The sequence below is a fragment of the Tenrec ecaudatus genome, chromosome 1, assembly GCF_050624435.1.
Source record: "Tenrec ecaudatus isolate mTenEca1 chromosome 1, mTenEca1.hap1, whole genome shotgun sequence".
Classification (NCBI taxonomy): domain Eukaryota; kingdom Metazoa; phylum Chordata; class Mammalia; order Afrosoricida; family Tenrecidae; genus Tenrec; species Tenrec ecaudatus.
Genome location: NC_134530.1, coordinates 133875303 through 133903273, shown reverse-complemented (window position 1 = coordinate 133903273; position 27971 = coordinate 133875303). Strand labels below are relative to the sequence as shown.

Genomic DNA, 27971 nt, shown 5'->3' with positions numbered 1-27971 from the left:
GGGCCTTGCTCCAGGGGCTGCTCCAGAATCGGGCTTAGGGGGTCCTCCCCGCACAGGGGTCTTTTCTGTATGTTTTATGTGCTTTGTTCTCATGTTAATTACTACTTCTCTACGTTGAGTATTTTCATATTTTCTGGAATTCCGTTTTAATTCTATTTTTGAGATATTTTCTTAGTGATTGCCTGGCAGATTGTAACTAAACTGGAGCTCTTGTGGCGTGTGGTGGGTTATGTGTTGGGCTGCTAACTGCAAAGTCAGCAGTTTGAATACAGCAGCTACTCCCAGGGAGAGAAATGAGGCTTTCTACTCTTGTAAAAAGTTAGTCTTGGAAACTCACAGGGGGCATTTCTGCCCTGAGAGAGGGCTATTATGAGTTGGAATCCAGTCAATGGTAGAGGATTTCCAAGGCTGTAAATCTTTTAAAAACCTCCTCTTTCTCCCACAGAGGGGTTGATGATTTCGAACTGCTGATCTTGCAGTTAGCAGCACAGAATGTATCCCACAATGCTCTTTAAAACGTACAGATCTCATTAATACCAACTTAATTTCAGCATATTTTCCTCTATTATAATACATTCTTTGCTCCTCCTCTTTTTGTCATACATACTAAATCTTTAAACGTTATAAGCCCACCAACAGTTTTATAAACAGAACCTTAAGCAGTTGTTTCGTAAATCAGAATTTTTTTTTTTAAAGAGCCACAAACACATGTATTTACATGTTTGGGTTTTTTTTAACATTTACCCAGTAGTTGCCTTTACTGGTATTTTTTAATTCTTTGGATTTGAATTATTATGTCCTTTTGTTTTATTCTAAAGGAAATTTTAAAAATATTTCTTGTAAAGTAAGTCTCCTAATGAAGAATTCACTCAACTTTGGACATCTATAAATTTCTTGTTCATTTTTGAAAGATAGTTTTATTAGATATAGGTTCTTAATGGTATTATTCTTTCTACACTCTTCAGTCTGCACTCTGTCATTATCTAGTCTCCGTGGTTTCTAATGAGAAATTAGCTCTTGAAGTTCATTGATAATCCCATCTATGTTAAAAGTTGCCACGTACTTTCAAGAGTTCCCCATTGCCTTGATTTTTCAACAATTTGATTACGATGTATCTGAGGTGGATCTCTTTGAGTTTATCCTATGAGGACTTCACTAAGCTATTGATGAGTGATGTGTACATTAATGTTTCTCATCAAGTTTGTGATGTGCTTGGCCATTAGTTCTTTTTTTTTTTAACAATTTATTGGGGCTCATACAATTCTTATCACAGTTCATACATATACATACATCAATTGTATAAAGCACATTTGTACAGTCTTTGCCCTAATCATTTTTTTCTCCTCTTTTCTTTTTTTACATTTTATTAGGGACTCATACAACTTTTATCACAATCTATACATATACATACATCAATTGTATAAAGCACATCCATACATTCCCTGCTCCAATCATTCTCAAGGCATTTGCTCTCCACTTAAGCCCCTTGCATCAGGTCCTTTTTTTTTTTCCCCCTCTCTCCCCTTTCCCCCCTCCCTCATGTGCCCTTGGTAATTTATACATCGTTATTTTGTCATATCTTGCCCTATCCAGAGTCTCCCTTCCCCCCCTTCTCTGCTGTCCCTCTCCCAGGGAAGAGGTCATATGTGGATCCTTGTAATCAGTTCCCCCTTTCCAACCCACTCACCCTCCACTCTCCCAGCATCGTCCCTCACACCCTTGGTCCTGAAGGTATCATCCACCCTGGATTCCCTGTACCTCCAGCCTTCATATGTACCAGTGTACAGCCTCTGCCCTATCCAGCCCTGCAAGGTAGAATTCGGATCATGGTAGTTGGGGGGAGGAAGCATCCAGGATCTGGGGGAAGGCTGTGTTCTTCATCGGTACTACCTCGCACCCTAATTAACCCATCTCCTCTCCTAAACCCCTCTATGAGGGGATCTCCATTGGCTGACACATGGGCCTTGGGTCTCCACTCTGCACATCCCCCTTCATTTAATATGGTATATATATACATATATACATATACACACATATACACATACATACACACATACATACACACACTTATATATTTTTTTTTTTTGCATGATGCCTTATACCTGGTCCCTTGGCACCTCGTGATCACACTGGCCGGTGTGCTTCTTCCATGTAGGCTTTTTTGCTTCTGAGCTAGATGGCCGCTTGTTCACCTTCAAGCCTTTAAGACCCCAGACACTATCTCTTTTGATAGCCGGGCACCATCAGCTTTCTTCACCACATTTGCTTATACACCCATTTGTCTTCAGCAATCCTATCATGGAGGTGTGCAGTCAATGATATGATTTTTTGTTCTTTGATGCCTGGTAACTGATCCCTTCGGGACCACTCGATCACACAGGCTGGTGTGTTCTTCCATGTGGACTTTGTTGCTTCTGAGCTAGATGGCCGCTTGTTTATCTTCAAGCCTTTAAGACCCCAGTCACTATCTCTTTTGATAGCCGGGCACCATCAGCTTTCTTCACCACATTTACTTGTTCACCCACTTTGGCTCCAGCCGTTGTGTCGGGAGAGTGAGCATCATAGAGTTCCAATTTAATAAAAGAAGGTATTCATGCATTGAGGGAGTGTTTGAGTAGAGGCCCAAGGTCCTTCCGCCACCTTAATACTTAACCTATAAATATAGACACATAGATCTATTTCCCCATCCTCATCTATATATTTGCATGTACATGTCTTTGTCTAGACCTCCATGAATGCCCTTTGACTCCTAGCTCTTTCCTCCATCTTCCTTGACTTTCCTCCTGCCCTACTACCATGCTTCGTCGACACCTGGGCTAGAGTATACCTCTTCTCTAAGCAACCTTACCCTTGATCATTTTCCACCAGGCCTGCCACTCCCCCCTCTCTACCATTTGGGGTCCCATGTTTTTCCCTTGTCCCTGGGTTTGTTAACACCACTTCCTTCTCCCCCACCCCCACCCCCCACCCCAAGTCCCCCCGGAACTGTCGGTCCCGTTGTTTTTCCTCCAGATAGTTCATTCAGCCTGTCCTATTCAGACAGACCTGTAGAGACACTAACATGCACGAAAACAAGACAGAGGAAAACAAAGCAACAGTATACAACCAGACAACAAAACAACAAAAACAAACCACTGACAAAGAACAGAACAAAACAGTTCACAAGAGAAAAGCTTGTAGGTAGTTCAGGGATCGTTTGCTGGCGGCCCTTAGGAGCGTTTTCCAGTCCAGTGTTGGGGCACCACGCCCTGGCCCCAAAGTCCACTTACAGCATTCCCTGGGGACCTTGCCACTCCATTCCTTTGCTGTTCCGCTGCACTCCCCCAGTGATTTGCCTCGGTGTGGTGGGATCAGGTCAGGTGCAATTCCCACACTGTGTCTCCGGTGCAGTCCCCTGTATCGCCCTTAGTCACTGATTGGCATCATTTCTCATAGTGGGCCAGCCATGTTGTTCTCTCGGCCATTAGTTCTTCATCCTCGTCCTGCCCCTTGCTTTCCGGGATCCCATTGTGCATATGTTAGTACACTTGAGGGTGCTCCCCCGGCCTCTGAGATTTTGCTCATTCTCATTCTTGTTTCTTTCTTTCTCTCAGATTATAATCCCTGTTGGTCTATCTTGAAGCTCACTGATTTTTTCCCCCTACCAGCTAGAATCTGAGGTTGATTCCTTTCAGTAAATTTAAAAAGTTTTCAATCATTTTAGTTTTTAATTCCATTATATGCTTCTATTTCTACCTCTTTAATTGATATTCTCTCTTTAGTAAACAAGGAGTTCAGGTGGTGCTGTGGGAGAAGTGATAGGATTAATAATTGCTATTTGGAAAGTTGGAGGTTCAAATTTACCACCCACAAGATGGAAGAAAGATAACGGAGTGTTTATGCTCATAAAGATTTATGGTTGTGGAAACCCTAATTGTACTCTGTCTTATACAATTATGAGTTGACTTTGACTAGATGGCCATTGGATTTGGTGAGGCATCATTTTTATAAACTTTCTGTAATTCTTTAGATGGGGTTTCCTTTAATTCATGAATATAGTTATACAGTTATACGACTTTCTCCAGCTGAGAAAGCTGGAACTTGTGTAAGGCAGATACTTTTCAGAGAAGGAAAACCCAAATACTTTTAATTAATTACGAGCAATTTAAAAATGTTAAGCTGCACCCTGTCAAACGTGGAAGTATTGCAAGACCCAAAAGACATTGCAGTCTTGTCAAGTTCCAGCATTCATATTTCAGATAATGGTAAGACTGCACCCTGTCAAAGGCAGAAAATTTGCAAGACCTGAAAAACCAAGGCAGTTCCACTGAGTTTTGACTCTCCTATGTGTCACTGAATGATGAGTAAGCTCCTGAGACAATCTTCCCCTCTGTGTAGGATGGCCAGCTCCTACAGTGACGTCTACTAGTGCCGATTTTACCTCTATGGATGAGACGTAGTTTCTTCTTTCTTTGCACATCTTGGAATTTTTTGTTGGAAACTGGACATTTTAAATAATATGACAACTCTGGAAATTAGATTTCTTCCCAGAAATATTCTATGAACCTTAAATTGTTTCATTTTTCTGTTCTGGAAGTTTTACTGAAAATGGAGTGTATAGTCTCCATACACATATTCACAGTTTATTCATGATATATTTTCCAAATTAACCCACACAAAACTAACTCATTTAATGAATTGATTCAATTATATTGATTTTAGAACATTACGAAGTATAAAAAAACATAAAAACAAGGAGTCTTCATCTTTCGGGACAGATGTTTTACTATGAAGTTAATCTCTTTAAACATCTGTTGTGTCAATTCTGGGTGAGCCAGGGTGATCTTTCTGTCTCATTCAAGGACCCTCTTGCCCTGGTATTGTTCAGCTTGTTCCAGAGAGCTGCCAGACAAGTTAAATAATGGCATGTCTCTGTGGAGGGACTTTTCTAGGAATTCCAAATGTGACCTACCCACCCTTCCAGGGACAGGATCATGGTTTTCCCAGCCAGTGTGGGTAGAGACTGTCAGATTTCCAGAGGTGCCACTGAACTGTGGAAAGTGAGGAAGGATTGGGCAAGTTAAAACACACAGACTGCTCTTTTTAATGAGGTTCTATGACATGTCTTAAATAAGTCTGCCTCAGATTGTTAACTGGTCTCTCTCTCTCTCTCTCTTTAATTTTGAAAATGTTGTTTCTGCCAATTTTTGCCAGTTTCCTCATTGCTTTTATGGAGAAACAGGTTTTTTTTAAGGTCCTTAGTCTGCCATTCCAAAAGTGAGCATCCTCTACCAGTGCTTTTCAGCTAGTTTCAGTGTCACTGTGATGCTTTATCATTTACTGAAAACAGGAATACTGACATAAGAATTGTAAAAAGTTTCTTAATGGAGAATTGGTGGAAATAAGTCAGGTAGGTGTCAGACACCTCGAGAATGGTATTAGAATCAGTGATACGTAGTATTTCAAGTTTGGTCCCCTTCTCGCCCTGTTTACTAAGGAAATCTAGGAGAGCCTAGTAAAGGCCATCTGATAATGGGACAGAAGGACTCATAGGTGAGGACAGCTTAACTCTAGTAACTCACTGCCAACTCACAGCAACCTATACAAGGAAAAACAGCACTAATTCTTGAAAGAAAGCATGAAAAAACTCGTACCCAAATTTCATTAACTCGAGATAAGGATTAGGAACATCAAGTTTTTTTACTCATGTCTAGAAATAATGGCTAGTTTTTAGACAATAAAAAGCAATACCATTTAAACATTGTTTTTAGAATCTCTTCCCAAGAATACCGTAGGTCAGGCAGAAAATCTGAAAGTTTAATGAAAATCTTGTATTATATATACATAAAGAATTTTAAGTACAATCTTAGAGGAACATTCAAAGAGACTGTGTAAGCTATTAAAGTCGTCTATAAAATGTTCTTTGTTGCCCCTTCTGGTACTAAATGCTGGGATGCTGAATATTGGAGTAAGTGAACATGGCATTTGCCATGCTAGGATGGTCTGTGATTAACATTTTTCATGAAAAAATGGTCTGATGTCTTTTTCCTTTAGGTATGTAAAAGAAGGAGATACAGTGTCTCAGTTTGATAGCATCTGTGAAGTTCAAAGTGATAAAGCATCTGTTACCATCACTAGTCGTTATGATGGAGTCATTAAAAAACTGTATTATAATCTAGACGAGCTTGCCTATGTGGGGAAGCCACTAGTTGACATCGAGACGGAAGCTCTGAAAGGTACTGTAAATGTCTTCATCACCTCCGCCAAAGTCCTTACTGCTGTACTGTTATCTTTGGGTCCCCATGAAAAGTGATGTTTTGCCTTTTAATAACTCTTAAGTCGTGAGTTGAGTATTTATTTAAAAGCCCCAAATTGGAATATGGAAGAGATCCTTTGGTGCAAAATCATCTTTAGGCCAATTAGCATGCTAACAACATAATTAAATTACTTCATTTATCTAGAGGTCTCCTTTCTGGAAACTTTAAGTATTCGTAGAATCACTATCTCAGGAATTGAAGTTCTGAATGCTGGCTAATAGCTAATATGAAGAACAAGAATAGGAGAATGTAAAGGTCACCTTTAACGTATCGGGATCACTCCGCTTGACACGGATCCCCCAGACAGAAGCACTGGCATTGGTGATGGTTATGAAAACCAAGCTTCATCTTGAAATGCGAAGCATAAGAGAAACAAAGGCAAAGGCAAATCTGAATGAGAAGTGAAGGAACCAGCTGTCAGCAGAAGCAGCGCAGAAGGGAGGTACAGGCAATGGATGGCCTCACCAAAGGGCCTTTATTCTGAGAATGTTACAGAAGAAAACAGAACCAGATGCCCCAGTGGTGGCAAGCAGCTCGCGCTCTACCTCAGAAGTTCCTTGCGGGGTTGTTGTAACATACCAGAATCGTGTCAGCCGGGAAACGACCCTGATGTCTGCGATTGGGAGAGCACAAATTGTGTGATGCAATTTCAGGGCCACACTTTATCCGGATGGTTCTGAGATAAAGACAATTATTTTAGTGGTGTAATTCCTGAGCCCGGGAGGAGGCTTTGAGATACAATTGTTGACTGAGTCTGATGTGGTTGGGCCTGCAGTCTGTATAATAATAATAGCTAGTATCACAGTCACCTTTTTTTTCCAGAATCATGTTTTACCATTCATAAAATGTTTCATACCTTAAAAAAAATAAAAAGGTGGAAGAAAAAAAAATGTTTCATACCTATTCATTCTTTTTTTCCCCTTTTAGATTTTATTTATCTTGTTAAGCAGATGAAACAGCAAAGCATACACCAATTCAACAGTTTCCAAAAGAAAAATTTGGTGGCATTGATTATATTCCTCAAGTTATTTAACCATTCTTACCCTACTTTTTAGAATTTCTCCTCCTCAATGAACATAAACTCAGTGCCCCCTAAACTTCCTACCTAAGCTGAAGAATTTACTCTGATCAATTTGAGTCTATCTCGATAATTCTTTTTTTTAAATCACGATAATTCTTACAAGATCAGAATGTTCAAGGCTGACCTTGTTTTACTAATTAAGCTAAAGTATTGCATGTGGTGCAGCATGGAAGAATCTCGGAATAACTATTCTCAGTGAAAGAAGCTAGACCAAAAGGTATTTATTCCACTTGCATAAAGATTTAGAAAATACAAATATTTATATGGAAACTAGATTGGTCACCCAGATTATATGTGGTTTCTTAAATACTGATTATATGTCACTAAAGCTCTCAGAACAAAATTAATAGGTTTACTTGAGTTATCTTTAGAGTAAATATTCTCTGGTAATATTCCACAGAACACTAATCACCTGATAGCTGTTCTGTTTTGTTTTCCAAGAATGATCTTGCATGCTAGCATTACTTTGCATGGTTTGTTTTCTTTTATATTTATAGCTTCTTGTCATTTTTATTTGTTTAACTACAAGAATAAGCAAAGAAGTATAAACCTATGTACCAAATAAGCTGGCTTATAAAAACTGAGCAGATTCATTTTACTGAGATAAATGTATATATGCCATATTTTAATTCTGGAAATGGAAGCTGTTTCTAAGCATTTTGTACCCTTTGACTTGACCGCAAGTTTGTGTTAAATCTCAAATTTTTAATGAATTTCCTGTTTTATGCTAGTAAATCACATTGCAGTATAAATATACAAGTTCCTAACAGCCCTTGAAGGCCCAGGGCGGCTCAGATGGCTTGCACACGTCTTCTGAGCTGCAAAGGGGAGGGTTGGAATGACCGAGAGTTGCCGCAGAGAAAAGGCCTTGCAATTTGCTTAAGACGATAGCCAAGAAACCCTCTGGGGCAGTTCTTCTGTGGAGCACGCGGGGTCTTCGTGAGCGAGAATCAATTTGATAACACACGTGTTTTGTTTTGAACAGCCTCAGAGAAGTATAAAGTCAGTTGTGACTCTTGGTTCTACTCACGTCGGAGCCGAACCGTGTCCCATAGGCTTTTCTATAGCTGATTTTGTGAAAGTAGATTCTCAGGCCTTGCTTCCAAGGTAACTCTGCATGGCCTTGAACCTCCGACCTTTGATTAATAGCAAGCAGTGTGAGCTAACGATGTGCTCTACCAAGGGATCCCTTTCGTAGTGTAAGACACATGATTTCTGATTTACAGATAGAAAACAATTATAGGACTATCAGGAGTATAAAAGATCAACTAGGCATATTAATAATAGCATTGGAAATTAAATCTTGTTTCCTAATATGTTTCTTAAATGATTCTCAATGGTTCTGTCTTTTGTAATATTGTCTGACAGTGTTTTATTCAAGGCTGGAGCGTTGCAGTCGTTGTGAGAGAAATTGTATTTCTGTACGTTGATTATAAACAGATCTCTATTTGAAAAGTACTTAATTGGACTCACATATTCTAAAGTATATCTGTGACAGTTAAAGGCATACACTCTTTAAAAAATACATTGCAATTTGTGTTCCATTACTTACTGTTATCAAGTTTATACCAGAGCTATTGCATGACTCAAGATATGGCCTCCTGTTAACTTGGTAACAGGACATTGTATTGCGGTAGGTTCTCTTAGGTAAGAAATGCATTTAGCCCCCTATTTATTTCACGAAGTAAAGTGATTCCTCAGTTTTCTTTTTCTGTGGCTCATTTTATTTATTATTTTAATTAAAAGGTTATTTTATTGGGGGCTCTTACAGCTCTTATAACAATCCATACATCAATTGTATCAAGCATATTTGTACAAATATTGCCATCATTTTCTAAACATTTACTTTCTATTGAGCCCTTGGTATGAATTCCTCTTTTATCCTCCCCCCTTGTGACCCTTTCAGAAATTATAATTGTTTTCATATCTTACACCCACTGCTTTTTCCCTTTCTCCATGGTTTCTATTGTTTGTCCCCCTGTTTGGGGGCAGGGGTGGGGAGCGGGCAGTATATTTCAATCATCTCAATCAGCTACCCCCCCCACCTTGTCCTCCCCTCATCTCCCACCTTTCCCCTACCCTCCTGGAATCGCTGCTCCATTCTTGTTCCTGGATTCCATGTCTCCTGAGTTCCTGTCTACAAGCTCTGGTCTAGCCCTCAGTGATAGGCAGGACTGGGCTCATGATAGTCGGGGGTGAGGAAGCCTCAAGAAACCAGACGAATACTGTGTGTTTCATCAATGCTATACTTCAGCCTGGTTGACTCACCCTTTGTGATTCTTCTGTGAGGGGATGGCCCATTGTCGACAAATGGATTTTGGGTTTCTATTCTGACCCCCTTCATTCTCAACATATGGTTTTGTTTATTTGTTTTGGGTCTTATGCCTGTTACCCTATTCCATGGATACCTCTTGATCACACAGGCTGGTGTGCTTCTTCCACGGGGCTTGTTGTTTATCTGCTAGATGGCCGCTTGTTTATCTTCAAGCGTTTAAGATCCCAGATGCTATATCTTTTGATAGACGGGCACCATCTGCTTTCTTCACCACATTTGCACATGCGCCTGTTTTGCCTTCAGCGATCATGCTGGGAGGGTGAGCATCGCAGAATGCCAGGTTGTTAGAACAAAGTGTTCTTGCATTGAGGCAATTCCTCAGTTTTTTAAACAACTAAAGCTTTTTGTACTAAAACTATTTTCAGAACCACTTTGTAAGAATTGTTAATTTTATTTATAAAAATCTTTATATGTTTTACTTTTTTAACTGAATATATTAAGTATAGTTTGAAGCTTCTTTTGATTATGCAAAGATGTGAACATATTGTACTTTACGCAATTCTATGCCTGATGTTTAGCTTTTCACTTTATTTCTTAGCATTTTGTGCCAGCCCATCCCCGCTTTCCTAATAACTGAGTTTAAGAAATACATGCCTCCAAAGACGACAAGTACAAAAGTAAAATATAATGAAGGGGAAAATATCAGAGCTTACATTGTGAATGCCTAATTTGTGGAGGGCTGTGGAGGACGGTGGGAACCCCAAACCTATCTGCAGAGTATCTAGTCAGAGCAAACCACTGGCAGATCCCCTTTACCTACAGACAAAGGCCTGGAACAGCTTTACTATCAAACGTAGACCATTGTCTACTTGATTTTTAGCCAGTTGACCTCCCCCTAGACCCAACCTAAATTTTTTCTAGGTGCAAGGATCTCGTGCTTGATCATCCTGGCTTTTAAAATATTGATGGAGGTCTTTTCTTTCCTGCTCATTGTGCTTTTATGTTTATATTACCATTGTTTTATCCTTACCACTTCATTTTTCTTTATTGTTTCTGTTGGGTTTAACAGTTTATGAAGCATGGAAAAAGTGGATGCATGGAGATAATCTCTGATACAAGGATTTGTAGGGTGGGTAGGAAGGGAGATGGGGAGGCTGTGGGGATTTTGAGAGTAAACAGTGAAGGTGGGGAGGGGGAGGGAATACTAGAACTGAATGATTACACACCTCATTTTAAAGGTGATTTACTCATGGGGGAGGGAAGAAAATTGATTATGGTAATGATTGTACAATTCTCATGGACATGATTGAATGATTAAATTGTATGGTGTGGATTATGTGCCAGTAAAACTGAAGAGAAACAAAAGAAACATGTCAATAGAGAATTAAGATGCAAATGAAAGACTAGCTGCCTTTACTGTGAGGCAAGTGCATGGTTTTAATGCTGAGGCTGTACATCAGATATGCTAAGTATTCTGGGCCGGAACCGACGTGCAAGGTTAAGTTAAGTTGCCAGGGTACTGGACCATCAGATAGTGGAGAGTTACTGTACTTAATCAAATACTCTTGCCTTCATGGGAAGTACTAAGAGGAGAGAGGGAGACATCTACTCTAGCAGAACACTCTATAAATCTATTCCTATATTATGTGACACCCTGTAACACCAGCTGCTTTCATGTATTGAATGCGTTCTCTGTTCTAGTGTTACATACATATTCTTTTATTTAATCATATGGATTATTTATTTTACATATTCAACCTTGAGACTCAATGAAGTAACTTGCCTACGATCATACACCTTATAAATGATGGAGCTAGGGTTTGCCTTTCAACCCTATTTAATGTTCATTTTTCTCAAAGAAAATATTTTATTATAACAAAGACAAAAAAATCCTTTACTTTGTCGTTAACCACAAAAAAAATCTTAACTGTTTGCATGTCCCCTTCCCCCTTCCCCCCACCCCACTCTCCGAAAAAAGATATGTGGAACAGTCAGTCCTCAGGACTTGTAGCTTAAGTCAATAAAAACTCTTGACACATCAGTCCAAGTCCTTAAGGCTTTTGTTAGATCATGTAGAGAATGTCCATTTGGGGCCAGTTTTTCAAGAGGAAGGAAAGTGTGTCTTCAGTGAGAATTTCCTGCTATCAGGTGATTTTTTGCTAATATTCTTTTTTTTCTTTTAAAACATTTTGTTGGGGGCTCATACAACTCATCACCATCCATCCATCCAGTGTGTCAAGCACATTTGTACATTTGTTGCCACCATCATTCTCAAAACATTTGTTTTCTACTTGAGCCCTTGGTATCAACTCCTCACTTTTCCCCTTCTTCCCCACTGCCCCTCCCTCATGAACCCTTGATAATTTATAAATTATTATTTTGTCATGTCTTACACTGTCTGACGTCTCCCTTAACCCACTTCTCTGTTGCCCTTGCTAATATTCTTAAAGGTGTTGGAACTTTCAACCTTGGGGTTTTCTGGTAGCCGAATCCACCACCTCCTCCCCACCTTGTATGTTTGCTTTCATTGCCTACATTCAGATCAAAAGAAGTCACCTTGAAACCAAGTGACAGAGTCACTTCAGGTAAATGTAAATGATTAACAGTAAAGATTTGTTTCAGAGAGTGAGAATCATATGCTTGAATATATAACTTATATGCTTCCTAAGCTGATTTATGAAGCAAGTCGTTCTTTTCCAAAAGTGTTCCTTCCAAGCTGAGACTGAATATTGGAAAGGTTGGACCAAGAAAACTCAAATTCACTTAGTGGACTGCTTCAGTAACGCAGGAAACTCAATCCTTCTGGATGCAAAATGAGCAAGCATGCTGTCTTCCATTGAAACCCCGGGCTGTGCTACCCACACGATGAATACACTCCTGACGGTCGTCTTGAGGGTGGTCCCGACCACCCCAGTGGATGTGGGAATATTCAGCCCTTGGGTTGCCACTTCTGTACACAACAGTATCCCTGAATCTGCATTGCAGACTGGGAAAAACGTGGCTGCTTGCTTATTTTGTTTGTTTTCCATGAATGGCCAAGACAGGCAAATCAATGTCGTTCAGCAATTCATAGTGGTGATTAGCAGACTTTCAGGATGAAAAGAACACCATTCATTTCTTCTTTGTGTAAAGAACAGAAGGAATCCTTTTACAGAGGGAGGGACGCTGAAGACCATGCGCGGTGGCACTGGCTTTAAAGTCACCAACCCTTGCCAGGTCGTCACCTTTGAGTTTGATGGGGGAAAGCATGGCCTGTCAGCATACTAGAAGTTTCATCACTTGCCTTAATTCCTCTTCAAATCTAACATTTAAGACGATCAGCTTCATCAATCACCAGGCACCGTAGGTTTTTATACGTGAGCCATGGAGTATTCTGCACATGGTCCACTAGGCTGCCTGGTGTGGCTCTGATGATATTGATCCCGTCAGCAAGTTTCTGTACTTTAGCAGATCTGTGACTGCCCCCCACAATCAGCCGGTGCCTGTGAACCTGGTGTGCTCTTAGCCCTTGCGGTACACCAAATGTCTGCGTGGCCAGTTCCCGAGAGGGCGGGGGCGAGTAAGAATTTCTGTCCCATTCCTGGGCATGAATGTGAACTGAAAGGAGTTCCACTCCAGGGGTGAAAAAAATCCAGGATTTTACGACTTTTTTGCAGGTACTATGAGATCCCTGCCTTCTAGAAGTGGTCTGATACTTTCGTGTTCGGCTTCAGCCGTCTTTGTAAAGTCCATTTCTTTAATGGCCCTCAGCGTGTTTTCATGGACAAGATTAGCTAGAGAAGTAAATGAAGTATTTTCACATGCACGCACCGCTCAGCCCCAGGGCAGGGTGGGCACGGCACTCTCCTCTTCTTCATCCTACCCCTTTTCCACTCTCCATTCTGCTGGAGCCTGGGTGCCACCGTTCTTGAGACTCCTCTGTCATCCTCCATTTTTCTTCTCTTTCAATTCTGAATTGGGAGACTGTGTGATTGCTACCCCGTTGGATAAAATGGCAGATCTGGCTTGGGCGATTTAAAAATGTTTATTTTTCTTTACCCACGTCTCCATTTGGGGGTCCTGAGAAAGGCCTCTTTCATAGATGGTTTTAGGGATTTTCTCTCATCACCTGCTGTTGGTGAGGCACACCTCCATTTTGCGATTCTGATAGGCACACCCCGCGTGTCCCTGTAGCTTTCGGCTTCACTGCTGCTCCATCTTCCTGTGCAGAAGCTTCATCAGGAGGTGAGTCACGATGATGGGGGAACACCCCCTTTCACTCCTGCGTGGAGCCTGGGTCCTTGGGGCTCTTGTTTGAGGTTACTTCTTTTGGACATCCCTGAAGTCTCTCAACTCTACTTAGTTCAAAATCACACCCTACCCCTGATCACTGTGTTAAACGGAAAACTCTGCTCCAAGAGCCGTGGTTACCAGCCGTTCTGCACCTAGAACTCTGGGCGTGGCTCTCCAACACTGGGCTTACCCAGAATTCTGTAACAACAACACGGGTGCCTGCACAGCACATCAAATGTGTACCAGGATTGACAGTGTTATAGCGTTAAAAGCTCTTTGACCTAAAAGTTCTCTAACAATGTAATATCATTTAATGATGGTAACGTACATTACTTAGCATAATGCCCTGGCTCAATAAATGGTGGCTATAGCTGTTAATTTGTACAGCTAATGGTAGATTAAGTTGATTGAATTATCAATTACTTAAAGGGAATGAGAAAATGCAGTGAAATTTCTTCGGTTTGAGTACCATTTGTTCTAAATTTATGACTATCTGGATAGGCAATGGACCTTATATTTGTGCTGTCTGTGAAGAAAGAGCTTGTTTTTGCTTTTGTTTTTTTTTAATGTGGTTTGGATAAAGGTCTATAGAGCACATTAGTTTTCCAGTCAACAACTTGTACCCATTTTGTTTCATTACATTAATTGTAGCCCTTTCAAAGGCTACCACACTTTCTACTTCTTCCATGGTTCCCCTTCCATTCTTTCTTTCCTGCGCCTTTCTGCCTTCTGAGCGGGGGGGGGGGGGGGGGGGGGGGCAAATGCTGCCCTTTCGGTCCTGTGTGGGTGATTGTTCTGAAGAGCACATCCCTCCCTGGTGTTAGGGCTTATGTGTTGTTTAACCCAAAGGGGATCCTTGGGGGTGAGTTCCCTTCCAAATTTGAGCAGTATCAAAGGCCATAACCTTAGGGGTTCCACCAGGTTTATCACCCAACTTAATGTGGTCGTTTTTGGGTTTTTTTTGGTCTTTTAAAAAAGATTTTGAATTTTGTTCTGTTTTCCTCCCACAGCATATAGCTCTTAAAAAGTATAGTGAAAGGATACAACTATGACACACACCTTTTTTATTGTAACCCCTGCAGTATTCCCTTGTTCTGTTAAAACGACTGCCTCCTGATCCGTGTACAGGTTCTGAATGAACACAATGAAGTGTTCTCGAATTCTCATTCTTCATCATGTTATCCATAGTTTGTTATTGTGTTATACAGGGTTCTCTAGAGAGACCAGATTGCTAGTAATTTTAGATAGATAGATAGCTTGATAGATAGATAGATAACACAAGAAATAAACAGTTAAATTATAAAGTGGTACAAATGGCTTAGTACAATTCAAATGTGTTAGACAGTTGTGAGACACTGGCAGTCCTTCAAGTCTTGAGGGCTGCCAGGTAGTCCTCTGTAGAGAGATTTAGGCTATCTCGGCACAGCCAGCAAACAGCAAGGCAGGTCACCAACAGTCAGTCCCCAGCTCAAGAGATATAAATTCCAATTGTGTGGCTAAGCAGATCTTAAAGGAACCTCAGATTACAGTGAATCAGTCCACGGGTTAGGTGTCCCACATGTAGAGTAGCTTGCAAATTGAGGCACAGAACAAGCAAGGCAGCCACACACTGGTCCGATGATCAAAGAGCGAGAAACAAGAAAGTCAAGGCTCGCCGAGCCATTCATCTCTCCGCTCTTCAATTAATCCCACGTGTTTATTGGCCAGGCTGGCACAATAAACTATCTCAATTATGATCCATGTGGTCCGATGTCTTTGCATAGTCAATAAACCCAAGTAAACATCTTTCTGCTTTTGTGTGTTTTCAGCGCAAACCCATCTGATGTCAACAGTGATATCCCTTGTTTGATGTCCTCTTCTGAATCCAGCCTGAATTTATGGCAGCACCCTGTTGGTAGACTGCTGCAGGCATTTTAAAATAATGTTAGGTAGTCTAGCTTAGGGGCTGGGGCATCCGTTACGCATGCCCAGAGATCTGAGCTATTGGAACAAGGAGTGGCACACTGCACGTGCTCAGAGGTTCAGGTTTCCCGCCAGGAAGGGAAGATACACCTGGGTGGGTGCTGCACCCAGATTGGCCCACCTAGGCCAGGTGAATTCAATTCAGTCAATGGGGTTGACCAGGGTTGGCCAGTATGCCTCCCGGAATAATTGAAAAGGCAGAGCCCAGAGCTGACCACGTGACTTTGCGGCCAGCTTCTAGGAAGGCTGCACGTTCATGAGGAGCCCTGAGGGTGCCTGTGTAAACCCAAAACTTCTAACTCGTAAAACTCACTTGGATCACAAACCAGGCTTCGGTGTGAATTCTTCTCTCGCAGGGTCAAGGACCGAGCTAGATCTCTCCCCTGAGAGATCTAACAATAATCTTCAGCAAAATTGACTTGCATGTAATATTAATTATATGTTTTTTATAAACTGCATCCTGTTGGCTTACCTTACTTTGGAGTGAACACAAATAATATATTTCTTCTAATTGGCTGGCCAAGTAGCCCTCTTCAAAATGAGTGTTCCCAGTGCTTCATCAGCTTGTTGAACCATTTTGAATGGCATTTTATTAAGTCCTGGAGCCCCGTTTTTCACTAATTCCTTCAATGCAGGCTAGATTTCTTCCTTTGAAACGATGGGTTCCTGATCATAGACTGTTTCCTGAAATGGCCAAACATCCATGAGCGTCAAAATACAGCCTTGAGTCCACCCCACCTGAATTCAGAGACCATTGAACACTAATGACAGAGAGCCTGACAAGTTGTGGGATGATATCAGGAATATCATACATGAAGAAAGCAAAAGGTCATGAACGAGACAGGAAAAAGATCCGCTAAGCAGTCAAATAAAAGATCACAGTAGATGTCAAGAGACTCTGAAACTTGCTCTTGAAAATAAAGAAGGTAAAGCAAATGGAAGAAATGATGAAGTAAAAGAGCTGAAGGGAAAATATCAAAGGGCAACTTGCAAAGACAAAGCGAAGTATTTTACTGAACTGTGCCACTCTCTGGAGTTGGACAGCCAGAGAGGAAGCACACGCTCACCATACTCGGCCTGAAAGAAAAGTCCATGCCTTGAGTTTCCATATTGGAGGATTCCATGGACAAAATATTGGACGATACAAGAAGAATCAAAAGTCACTGACCAAAATGAATTGGTCCGCATCCAACCACAACACTTATATTCTCTAATTTGACCAAAAAGGAATGTACCAAGGCTATGAACGAGTGGAAAGATCACAGAGCTGAGTCAGTCCTAGCCCCGTTTAAGTGTATGGCATCGGGCAACTCCCTTTCTCTTTCAAGCAACACTTTCCTGATCTGTAAAATGGGGTTGGCACTTATTTTACACAGTTGGAATGAGGGTTAAGATTTGCTTATGAAGCATAATGTTTGACATGCAGTAGTTGCTAGATGCCAACTGTTTTTCTGGTTTTGTTTTTTTCTTAATCCCTTCCTCCTCGGGAATTTTGAAAGTTCCACTGGGCTGATTTATTGCCTAATGCGGAGGAATGAATGAGCTGTCTTTTCATAGTTGCAGAGTGAAACGATGTTATTTTCTTAGAACTGAATGCCAAGGTAAACTGAGCTGCCTGTTGATTTGGGGCCATTCTCTCTAGGTTACCATTCTTCACAGAGATTCTGCTATTCAGCATTGTCTTCCAGTCAAGCACAGTTAGTTTTGCTTATAAAAATGCTCATAGCTGGTTATGTATAAATTCTCTAGCATTTGTACAGCAACCAGATTAGCTTTACCTTTGGAAATGAAGTCTTCCATTTCTGTCCTTAAGTAGTATTCAAAACAGACCCATGTTACGTGCAGTATCGCCTTTGGAAGAGTTTCAGATTGCCACAGCATGTACTTGACTCGTGTCATTTACTTCACATTTGCTTATTAAATACATAGATGTCAATAAGAGAAATGTATTAGGAAGTGTTTGATATGCGATGTGTTTTAAAGTTTATGAAAGAAACATTTTCTCTTTTTAACTTGTAGCTGCTACATGATTTTAACACAAATGAACTGAAAAAACCCACCAGGTAATACTAATCATTAACCAGTGTCAGGTATCAGTATCAGGAGATAACGTATCTTCTAAGCACGCCTGTTGGGTATAGCACTGACCCCCCAGCCCCAAAGCCCCGCCCCCATTAGGGTCATTGTGTTTTCCCATTCTCAAGTAGCCCACTTACTGCTTTGCGTTTGGACTACAAGCTTGTTTACCCAGATTTATGTCATTAGTCTTTTCAAATGATTTCTTTTACCACTTCCAGCTGACATAAGGTTTTGTCTTGTTACCAGATTCAGAAGAAGATGTTGTTGAAACTCCCGCTGTGTCCCATGATGAACACACACACCAAGAGATCAAAGGCCAGAAAACACTGGCAACTCCTGCCGTCCGCCGCCTTGCGATGGAGAACAATGTACATCTTCCCAGTGCTCTTTAAGTGTGGGGTGGCTCATAAAGTATGAAGTCATGTCACAGAGTTTAGCCAATCATCCCATGATGGAAAGAAATATGCAAGTTGCAATGAATGTAAACCAGAAACGATGTGACTAGAAAAGTGATAGTCACATAGAAGTATTAATGCATGAGAATTGTGAATGTATTTCTTACAGTAATTAAGCATTGGTGTGATTATTCTGAGAACATTACGGTAGGCCCTCACTGCCACAGCCGCCCTTCAGGGTCGGGAAGATCTGCCCCTGTGAGTTTCCAAGACTGTAGCAGTTTACAGGAGTAGAAAGCCCCGTCTTTCTCCCAGTGATAGTAAGAGCTCCCATTTATTGAGTGTCTGAGGTTAAGAGCCCTGCTGGAGTAGTGGACTACGCATTGAGCTGCTAACCACAAGGTCAGCGGCTCAAACCCAGCAGTCACTCTGCAGGAGAAAGCGGAGGTTTCTCCTATAAAGAAAGATTTAAAGTTGGAAACCCTCATGGGCAGTTCTACCCTGTCCTGTCGGGCCACTATGAATCGGAATGAACTGGTGTCAGGGAGCTGGGTTGTTGAGTTTCTGAGGTTTGGTGCCCTGGAAACAAAGCTTGAGATAGGAATGTGAATATGTACGGCTGACTTACTGAGACTGTGCAAACTTGATATGGGGGTGACGAAGGGAGCACAAGGAATGTATATGGCAAAGCAAGGATAAGGTCAAAAGGAGTTGATCCGAGGGGAAGGGAATGGAGTGTGCCCGGACTATGTTGCCATGAGGCAGTGCAGTGTGTCAACAGTGTGTTTGCCCCTCTCATTCAGTCTGGGCTTGTGAAGGTCGACACCACAACTTCCCAGGCAAGGTGGCTCTATGGTATTTTTCACTGGGTTTTCACGAAGGAGCCCTGGTGGCGTGGGCTAAGCACTGGGTTGTTAACCACAGAGTCGACGGTTCAAGCCCACCATCTGCTCTGTGAGAAAAAGATGGGACTGTTTGCTCCTGTAAAGACTTACAGTCCTAGAAACACTTGGGAGCATTTCTGTGATATCTACTATATCCCATAGGGTTGCTCTGAGTCAGAATGGACCCAACGGCAGTGAGGCGGGTACTCGTCGTGAGGCAAGGAGTGAGTAGCAGCCTCATGTCGAGAAAGCTGAAATTGGCCAAGGGCTTCACACTGGTTCCTTCCACTTTGACCCAGGGCTGAGAATGTGCCTTTCTACCCTATAGACTCCAGCTGAATGTACACTTTACTTTTATAAACATTTTGTTGTGCTCGAGGAGAAAGGAGGCAAAGCAGCAGGGTTTCCCCTTCAATGCTTTCTTTGTAAAGTGTTCTAGGACCATGGGGGGAGCGCTGCAGGATGTCCACACTGCCTTCCATGCTCTCATGCCTCCAGGTGCTCGGCCCCTACCTGCCATCTCATCTCTACCTTTTGCTTTGGGGCAAATGGAGCGCTTTTTGTTTCCTGTAGTCAGCCGTTCTCAGGAGCACATATCTCATGGGTGTTACTGTGTATTTTATAGGCCAGCCTATTATTGGGCTGAAAGGTCACCTCAGGAAGTGGCTTCAGTTCCAATTTGAAAAAGTATCTTAAGGTGATAGTTTGGAAATTACTCCAGTCTCCATCATTCCAGTAAGTCTGGTCTTCTTTTAAGAACTTTAGTTTTGTTGTACAGGTTTCCTTCCATTCTAACTATTCCTTCTACTCTGCCTTTGCTCAAAGTGGCCCGTCGTGGTAGCCGGCCACTATCCAGTTCTTTGGCTCTCAGGTTAGAAGCGGCTCTGGTTCATGTTGGCTGTCAGACTTCTGGACTAATTTCTTTGAGTTTTTTGTTTCATTCATTCTTTGAATTACAGGGAGAACCCAATAATTGTATTTGAGATGACTGTAGAATACATCTTCATGAGACACCCACAATGACTTTGGTAGTGACTTTGGTAGGGATTTTAGAAGCCTTGATGATGTAGTAAGTTACATGTTAGACTGCTAATTGTTGCAAGCTCAGTAATCAGAACCACTAGCCACTCCACAAGAAAAAGATGAACTGTTCTACTCCTGTAAAGCTTGACAGCTATTTTTGTGCGTGTGGATGCTGTGGAGGAAGCATGTGGAGGATTTTTTGTTGTTGTTCTTTTTTTTTTGCTTTTCTAATTCAACCCTCACCGCCATTGCACCGCATCTAAGCTGGAGGCTCCTAAGGAGCCCAAACAGCTGCGGAAGCTTCACTGGAGGGCTGGGCTTTGAAACAACAGAGGAGAGTATGCAGAGCAATTTGGAGCGACGGGGCTCCGTGCACTGTGCGGTGGCGAGAGTTCTACACACCATGCACTCCTCAGACTTCGGAGGTGCCACATACTCTACTGTGGAGGAGGTGGATGCAGCCATCCTGCAAGGCCACACAAGATGGGTACCCGAGGCAGTTGTGGAACAAGGAGAGCTGCCTCACGAAGGACTCAAAGACCAGGTGCCCAATTAACCGTGAAGAAGAGCGCTGTTGGTGGCATCAAAGAAGACACTGAAGACCACCACTTACGAGATTATTTTGAGCAATAGGGGAAAAATGAAGGAATGGAAATCATGACACAGAAGGCGAGAAGAGGGGCTTTGCTTCTGTAAGTCTTTGTGACCATGCCGGTAGAGAGGTTTGTCTTTCAGAAATGCCATAGCGCAGGTGACCTCACCTGTGAAGGACAAAAACCCCAGCCAAAGCAAGAGAGGCGCCTCTTCCGGCCAAAGAGCTCGAAGTGGTTGTGAACACTTGCGTGATGTCCATGGAGGTGATTTTGGTGGCAATGACCACTTTGGTTGTGGCGGGAACTTGAGCGGACGTGGTGGCTACGGGGGCAATGGGGGTGGTCAGTGGATTTGATGATGTCAGAAGCAGTTTTGGGGGTGGCAGAAGCAACAAGGATTTTAGCAATTACAAGAATCTATCTTATCTTAAGATTTTGGCACAGAAGTCCTGGCCCTTCCGGTGGTTGAGAGCAATACTTTGCCAAACCATGACACCAAGGTGCCTATGGTGGTTGCAGCAGTAACAGGAGCTATGGCAGTGGCAGACAATTTTAATGACTGCCCGGAGCAAAACAGGAGAGGAGGACCAGAGATGTGACAGGGAAGCTACAAGTGACAACAGACTTGTGAACTTCGCTAAGCATGATGGTGGCCAAGTCTACCTGCTAGAGAGGAGACCTGTGTTAGAAGATACTCGTGCTAGGGTCAAAAGAACTCGAGGACTGTATTTGTGACTAATTACATAACAGGTTATTTCATTTCTGTGCTGTGTGAAGTATATCGTCTCGGAAAAGCACAAGGGATGTTCAACTCTGCCCTAGTGAGTTGCTATGATTTGGAATCAATTCATTGTTTCTGAGGGGTTTGTTTTTTATTAAATCTAGATTATGATTCTGATTTGGAGTCTTGGTGGTATAGCGATTATGACTTTGGGCTACAAACCACAAGTTAAGCAGTTGGCATCCACGAGCTACTCCTCGGGAGTAAGAGAGAGACTGTACTATCCTGTCCTATAGGGTTGCTATGAGTTGGAATCAACTCGATGGCAGTGAGTTTGGAGATGCTGATTCATTGTACCTGGGGTAGAAATGCAGATTCTTACTAGGGGGTTGAACTGGAAGGTACCAAGGATCACACAGCTAATAAGTTGTGGGATTAGTATTCTAAAAGTAGGTCTACATGATTCCAAAACTGCCTGTCACTCTCCATTGTGATTTATTACTTTGGCAATCATTGTCTCTATTATTTTAGCACTTAGATCCCAGACACAAACTACAGGGTGGTTTGTATTATGCCTGTTTTAGAGATGAGAAAGGACAAGGTAGTTGATAGGTGCCTAACAACAAGTAAGCAGCTGAACTAGAAATTGAAACAAAGCCTGAGCTCTTTCTGCCATGTCCCATAACTTGTATATTTTTGTCTATTTGGGGTATTTACATTACAGTAGAAGTCAACCAAACCTTTACACTTTGGAAAGCTGTAGCCAGAGCCATGGAAATGTTTGTTCCTAACAGCCAGGCAGCATGACACTAGAGAATAATCCAGGGTGCATTTTGTCCTGTGTTTTTTATAAACATAAACCAGAAGGGTCAGCGTTCAAAATCAGAAAAGATCTAAACCGTTATGAAAATTACTATCGCTATGAAGTGTGTTCTAATGTGGAGATCATTTAACATAATAGATAATAAAAATAATATGGAACATTACATTAAGGACATTCGATGGAATAAGAATTTTTCTTTTTGAAAGCTCTAAGGCATTGACTCGTGGTTTTCTGTTTGGTTGATAAGTATGCTGGTGGTGCTGTTGAGGAAGCACTGGACTGCTGAACACAAAGTCAGGGACGCAAGCCCATAGCTGCCCCTCTGGGAATCTGCTCCCAAAAGAGTCGCGGCCCGGGAAACCCAGTGCAGAGTTGCTGTGAATCAGAACAGATTCAGTGGCCATGGGCTTTTTGTTTGCTTTTTGTTTTTAAAAATTATACAAAACAGTACATATGAAAATGTTATCTGGTTGTAATCTTCCACTTTCAAAAGAAGTCTATAAGAGCTAGTGATTTTATTACCATGAATCACTTAATCTTTTCTTGTATCTTACATATTTCTGAGTTACATTTAAAATGAAAAGATAATGGTATTTACATTTATTTGTAAGTACCTAAAATGTGTTTCTTTAAATTCCTAGGGTACGTTTGAATGGTAAACTCAGTCTTGTACTTTGAAGCCGTCCTTTGAAAATCACTAGTGTAAACGGAGCAGGCTTTCACCCTAATGAAGGTACACTGTGATGTGCAAGAATACGATCCCACTTAGGTGTCTGCTTTTATTTAGATCCAGTTAAATCTCAGCATTAGACACAATTTAAGTTTAGAATATTACAGGGGTCTCTTCCCTCCTGGAACAAAGGAAAAACCAAACTTAAAGGAAGCAAACAGCTCCTAAGACTAGTGATCCAACTGGGGCCAAAGAGAAGGCCCCGGTTAGATTGGGTCAAAAGTGTCAGGAAAGTTCACAGAAAGAAAAGACAAACAGATGGAGGAAGCCCCGAGATTATGGCCCTGAGGAAACCTAACTTGAAACTGAAGACACCCGTGGAAACCATTTTTCAGCCAAATAATCAGCCTATCAAACAATGGCACCCATAAAGAATGCCTATAGAATAATCAACCACAGAAGACCAAAAGGGCAACATTTGTCCGAAACCAAAGATGAGAAGACAAGGAGAGACAGGAAAACCAGACAGATAACTCAGGAACCCCGGGAGGCCGAGAGAGTGCTGTCACATTGTAGAGATTGTAACCAATGTCGTGGAACAATTTGTGATTGGGTTATTGATTAGAAAATGAATTTGTTAAAAAAAAGAAAGAAAGAAAATGAATTTGCTATATAAATTTCACCTGAATCATAATAAATTGCCTCCCGCAGTGGCTAGTCTAGAATGGAATGGTATGACCTACTGTTTTTTATGTAGAAAACAATTACAGGAAACTTGGAGTGAGAAACTCACATTTCTATGCCTCTGCAAGATTAGTTTTGAAGTTTTGTATTGATTTTCCTAAAGAGCGACCTGGAAAAAACATAATTTGGAGGTTGCGTTTACATGTTGACTATTTTAAATATTACAAGTCAGGGATATTCATTTTTAATTATAGCGTTTAACTAGATTTTGAAACTTCTCATCTATTTTATAAAGTCTCTGAGACTAGAAAATATCAAATAAGAATTAGGCAAGAGCTTTTAACATACCTGTTTAAAAATGTAAGTTTTTAGAAATAGCCACCTATAACCCATCTCAAAACGGACTGTCATCCTCGAGACAACTCTGACTCACAGTGACCCTATAGGACAGGGTAAAACTGACCCTGTGGGGGTCTTAGAAAGGACTGTAAATCTTTATCGGAGTAGAAAACCTCTTGAGGTGATTTCAAACTGCTGGCCTTTCAGTTAGCAGCCCAGTGCGATGCTACATAAAACACATAGCTATTTGTTTATTAAAAACCTCCGAGCCTTGGGAATGCAGTGGTAAGCTCTCAACAGTTAACCAAAGAGCTGGGCATTTGAATCTACAAGCCACTGCACAGGAGAAAACCAGCGGTGGCAGTTTGCTTCTGTAAAGATTGCAGACACACTGAGCATTTCGACTCCTGTTCTAGAGAGTGCCTATCGTAAGGAGTGTGAGAGCTATATCTAACTTGAACTAACAGATGCCAAAGGGCTGAGTGGTTACTTTTAAAGGGTAAGTAGCTTCGAGCACTTATTTCTTTGTACTAAGTTTTTAGGCAAAGATACATTTTAACCCTCAATAGATTGCATTCCACTTTGAAACTCTAAGGAACCATTTCTTTTTAAATCGTTTTATTTTTTACCATTGAACTGTATCTATTTTCAGATTAAGTTGAGTGAAGTTGTTGGATCAGGCAAAGATGGCAGAATTCTCAAAGAAGATATTCTTAACTATTTGGCGAAACAGACAGGAGCTATATTACCTCCTTCACCAAAAGCTGAGATTATGCCGCCGCCACCGCCAACCAAACCCAAAGAGAGGACCATTCCTATGCCGGTGTCCAAACCTCCGGTAGTCACGGCCGAAGACCGAACAGAACCCTTAAAAGGTAATAATGATCATGAAAGTAGGGCAAACAGTCAGCTATTGAGGTCGGGCAGCTGCTAGTTTGCAGGGTGCATGTTTATAATGCGGTGTTTGCCTCCTTTCTGGAGGGGTGATCCTGGCTCAGCGTGGAACTGTCTCAAAAGCAAGCACAGTCACAGCCCCTCCAGGACAGCTGCCCTGTCGTACTGTAAGCTTCTGAGAAGTCATTCTGTTTGAAGACTCGCAGGATATTTTAAAATTGGTGATTTTTAGATGCCTTTCCAAATAACTGCTTTGTATTTAGTTACTTATAAGCTTGAGATGATGACCTTCCAAGAGCGAGGTTTCCATGAAAGGCCTTAGGTAGACATGGCTTCTGACCTTCCAAGAGCGAGGTTTCCATGAAAGGCCTTAGGTAGACATGGCTTCTGGTATGGGGGGATTTGTCCCTCCCCACTGTGTTTGAAGGCAACGTTGCTGGGGTTGGTTGCCGGGTTGTGAGATGCTTCCCGCAGTACTTCAGCAAGGTGGTAGCTCCCGAGGACGTGGAGAAAGTAAACATGAAAACAAGAACAACTGAAAAAACCTGCTTCAGGCAGTTTTGACTCGGGGCAACCCTATGTGTTGCAGGGTAGAGCTGACTCCATAGAGCTTTCTAGGAACCTTGGTGGTGTAGTGGTTATGTGTTGGGCTGCGATCTGTATGGTTAGCAGTTCAGAACCATCAGCAGCCCTGTGGGAGAAAGACTGAGCTCTCTACTCCCATGAACAGTGACGGTCTTGGAAGCAACCAAGGGGTCGTAATGAGTCAGCATTGACTCCACTGCAGCGAGTTTGGTTTGATTTGGGCCTTTTGGGAAAGGTCCTTTCCCCCTTGCCTGTGGTGCCTCAGAGTGGGTTTGAATAGCTGTCTTTTCATTTAAAAATCCGTAACTTAACCCCTAAGCCCAGGAACCTTTAGACAAGATTAGAGTATCTTTTATTTCAGTAAAAAAAAAAAAAATTCCAATACTTACCTGGCAGGGGAGACACCATGATCATGAAGGTGGTTTTCCCAGGGCGAGGCTTATCCATTGCACTTGGGATGTGCTGACCCCTGCGATTTCCCCAAATGTGGGAAACTCGACTGCATAATTTGTGGTAGTGGGGACTGCGTTCGCGCTCTCCCCTGAAAAAAAAAAAGGATTCCATAAAGAATTTCCAAACAAATGCCTGAATGTTTTCCAGGCTTCCATAAAGCAATGGTGAAGAGCATGACGGCAGCCCTGAAGATCCCTCACTTGGGCTACTGTGACGAGGTCGACCTGACCGAACTGGTGAAGTTGCGAGAAGAATTAAAACCCATCGCTCTTGCTCGTGGAATTAAACTCTCCTTTATGCCCTTCTTTTTAAAGGTGAGGGTCCTTTCATTTCAACATGAACTGGAGTGGAACATTTAAACTTTGCTTTGCCAATAGACAATGACTTGAACAAAATGTTGCCTTTCATCATATCGTTAGTTACAAAAAGAACAAACTTCCTTTCCTCTTGTTTCAGATGAATTTATGAATGGAAGTGGTTGGGTTCTACTTTTTACTTTTTTTTCTTTAGCCCGGTGGCAATGAGTTAGATGAAGTTAGGCCAAGCCTTTTTCAATTCTGAAAGGATCACTTCATCCAAGTCCTGATTTGAACAAATCTATGTCAAGAAAATAACTAGAAGAGAGTCATATTTGTGCCCACTCCAAAGAAAATGAACCAAGAATGTGGAAATTACCAAATAATATCATAACATTATAATAGCCCAAGCAAGTAGAACGTTGCTGAAGACAATCAAAACAGTAGTGTATCGATAGAAAGCTATCAGAAATTCATTGGATTCAGAAGAAAATAGGGAATGAGTGCTATCATTGCTGACATGAGATGGATCTTGGCTAAAAGCAGGGAGTACAACAACGTCGTCTTCCTGACTACCTGTGAGGCATTGGACTGTGTGGATCCCAGCAAATTATGGATAGCCGTGCGGGGAAGGGAAGCTCCAGAACACTTAACGCGTGCTCGTGTAGAACCTGTACGTGGACCAAGAGGCAGCTGTTCAAAGAGAATAAGAGGATATACCACATGGTTTAAAATCACAAAAGGTATGTGTCATTTCACACTACGGCAGCGGTTCTCAACCTGTGGGTCACGACCCCTGTGGGGGTCGTCTGATTCATAATAATAGCAAAATTACAGTGATGAAATAGCAACGAAAAAAAATTTATGATTGGGGGTCACCCCAACATGAGGAGCTGTATTAAAGGATTGTGGCATTAGGAAGGCTGAGAAACCACCGCTCTGCAATCATACCTCAGAAATGTTGTAGGTTTGGATCTAGACCATCACGATAAACCAAATATCACATTAAAGTGTGAGTAACACGACTTTTTTGGTTGTCCAGTGCATATGAATGTTATGTTTCTGCTAAACTGTACTCTTAGCTGTACATTAACATTATGAAAACATTGAAATATTGCAAGAACTGTTAACATGTGACACAGACAGAAAGTGAGCATGTGCTGTTGGAAAACTGGTGCCAGTAGACTTGCTCGACACAAGGTTGCCATTCACCTTTAGTTTGTAAAAAACAACATCTGTCAAATACAATATAGCAAAGTGCAATAAAATGATGTATGCAGATATTCAGTCTTGATTCTGAGCAAGTAACCCTGCACAGTGTGGCATCGGAGTTAGAAAAAGACCAGGAATACACAGATGCGACCACTCTGCTGAAAGTGAAACGGGTTTGTAGCACTTACTGGTGAAGATCAAAGACTACATCCTACGCCAGAAAGTATAACAGCATAAGACAAAAATATTCTCAAACTGGACTAATCAGCAACATAATAGTGAACAGGGAAAAGACAGAAGTTGTCAATAATCGCCTTTTACTTGGACCAACCATCAATCAAGGCTCTTACATGCAGTAGTGACGAATTCAAGCTCCAGGGGATGAGGGGAATCAAGTGTTGGAGGGTGGACAAGTATTAACTTGTGTGAAGAGG

The 27971-nt window shown here is 41.7% G+C and overlaps 1 protein-coding gene, 1 non-coding gene and 2 pseudogenes across 2 annotated transcripts in view; 2 read left to right on the top strand and 2 right to left on the bottom strand.

The window, feature by feature from the left end:
- DBT (dihydrolipoamide branched chain transacylase E2) overlaps positions 1 to 27971 on the top strand; it is a 65967-nt gene that overhangs the window by 25084 nt on the left and 12912 nt on the right. The window contains exons 4-7 of the mRNA XM_075558817.1: positions 6034 to 6215; positions 18212 to 18333; positions 24750 to 24972; positions 26177 to 26343. Coding sequence (XP_075414932.1) covers positions 6034 to 6215; positions 18212 to 18333; positions 24750 to 24972; positions 26177 to 26343 — 694 coding nt within the window. The remainder of the gene's footprint in view (positions 1 to 6033; positions 6216 to 18211; positions 18334 to 24749; positions 24973 to 26176; positions 26344 to 27971) is intronic.
- Positions 8674 to 12901, bottom strand: LOC142429187 (ATP-dependent RNA helicase DDX18 pseudogene; annotated as a pseudogene).
- LOC142429186 (ATP-dependent RNA helicase DDX18 pseudogene) lies at positions 12908 to 13849 on the bottom strand (annotated as a pseudogene).
- On the top strand, positions 25958 to 26120 carry LOC142438293 (U1 spliceosomal RNA). Its single transcript, XR_012782694.1, has one exon. It is a non-coding gene; the product is annotated as a U1 spliceosomal RNA (small nuclear RNA).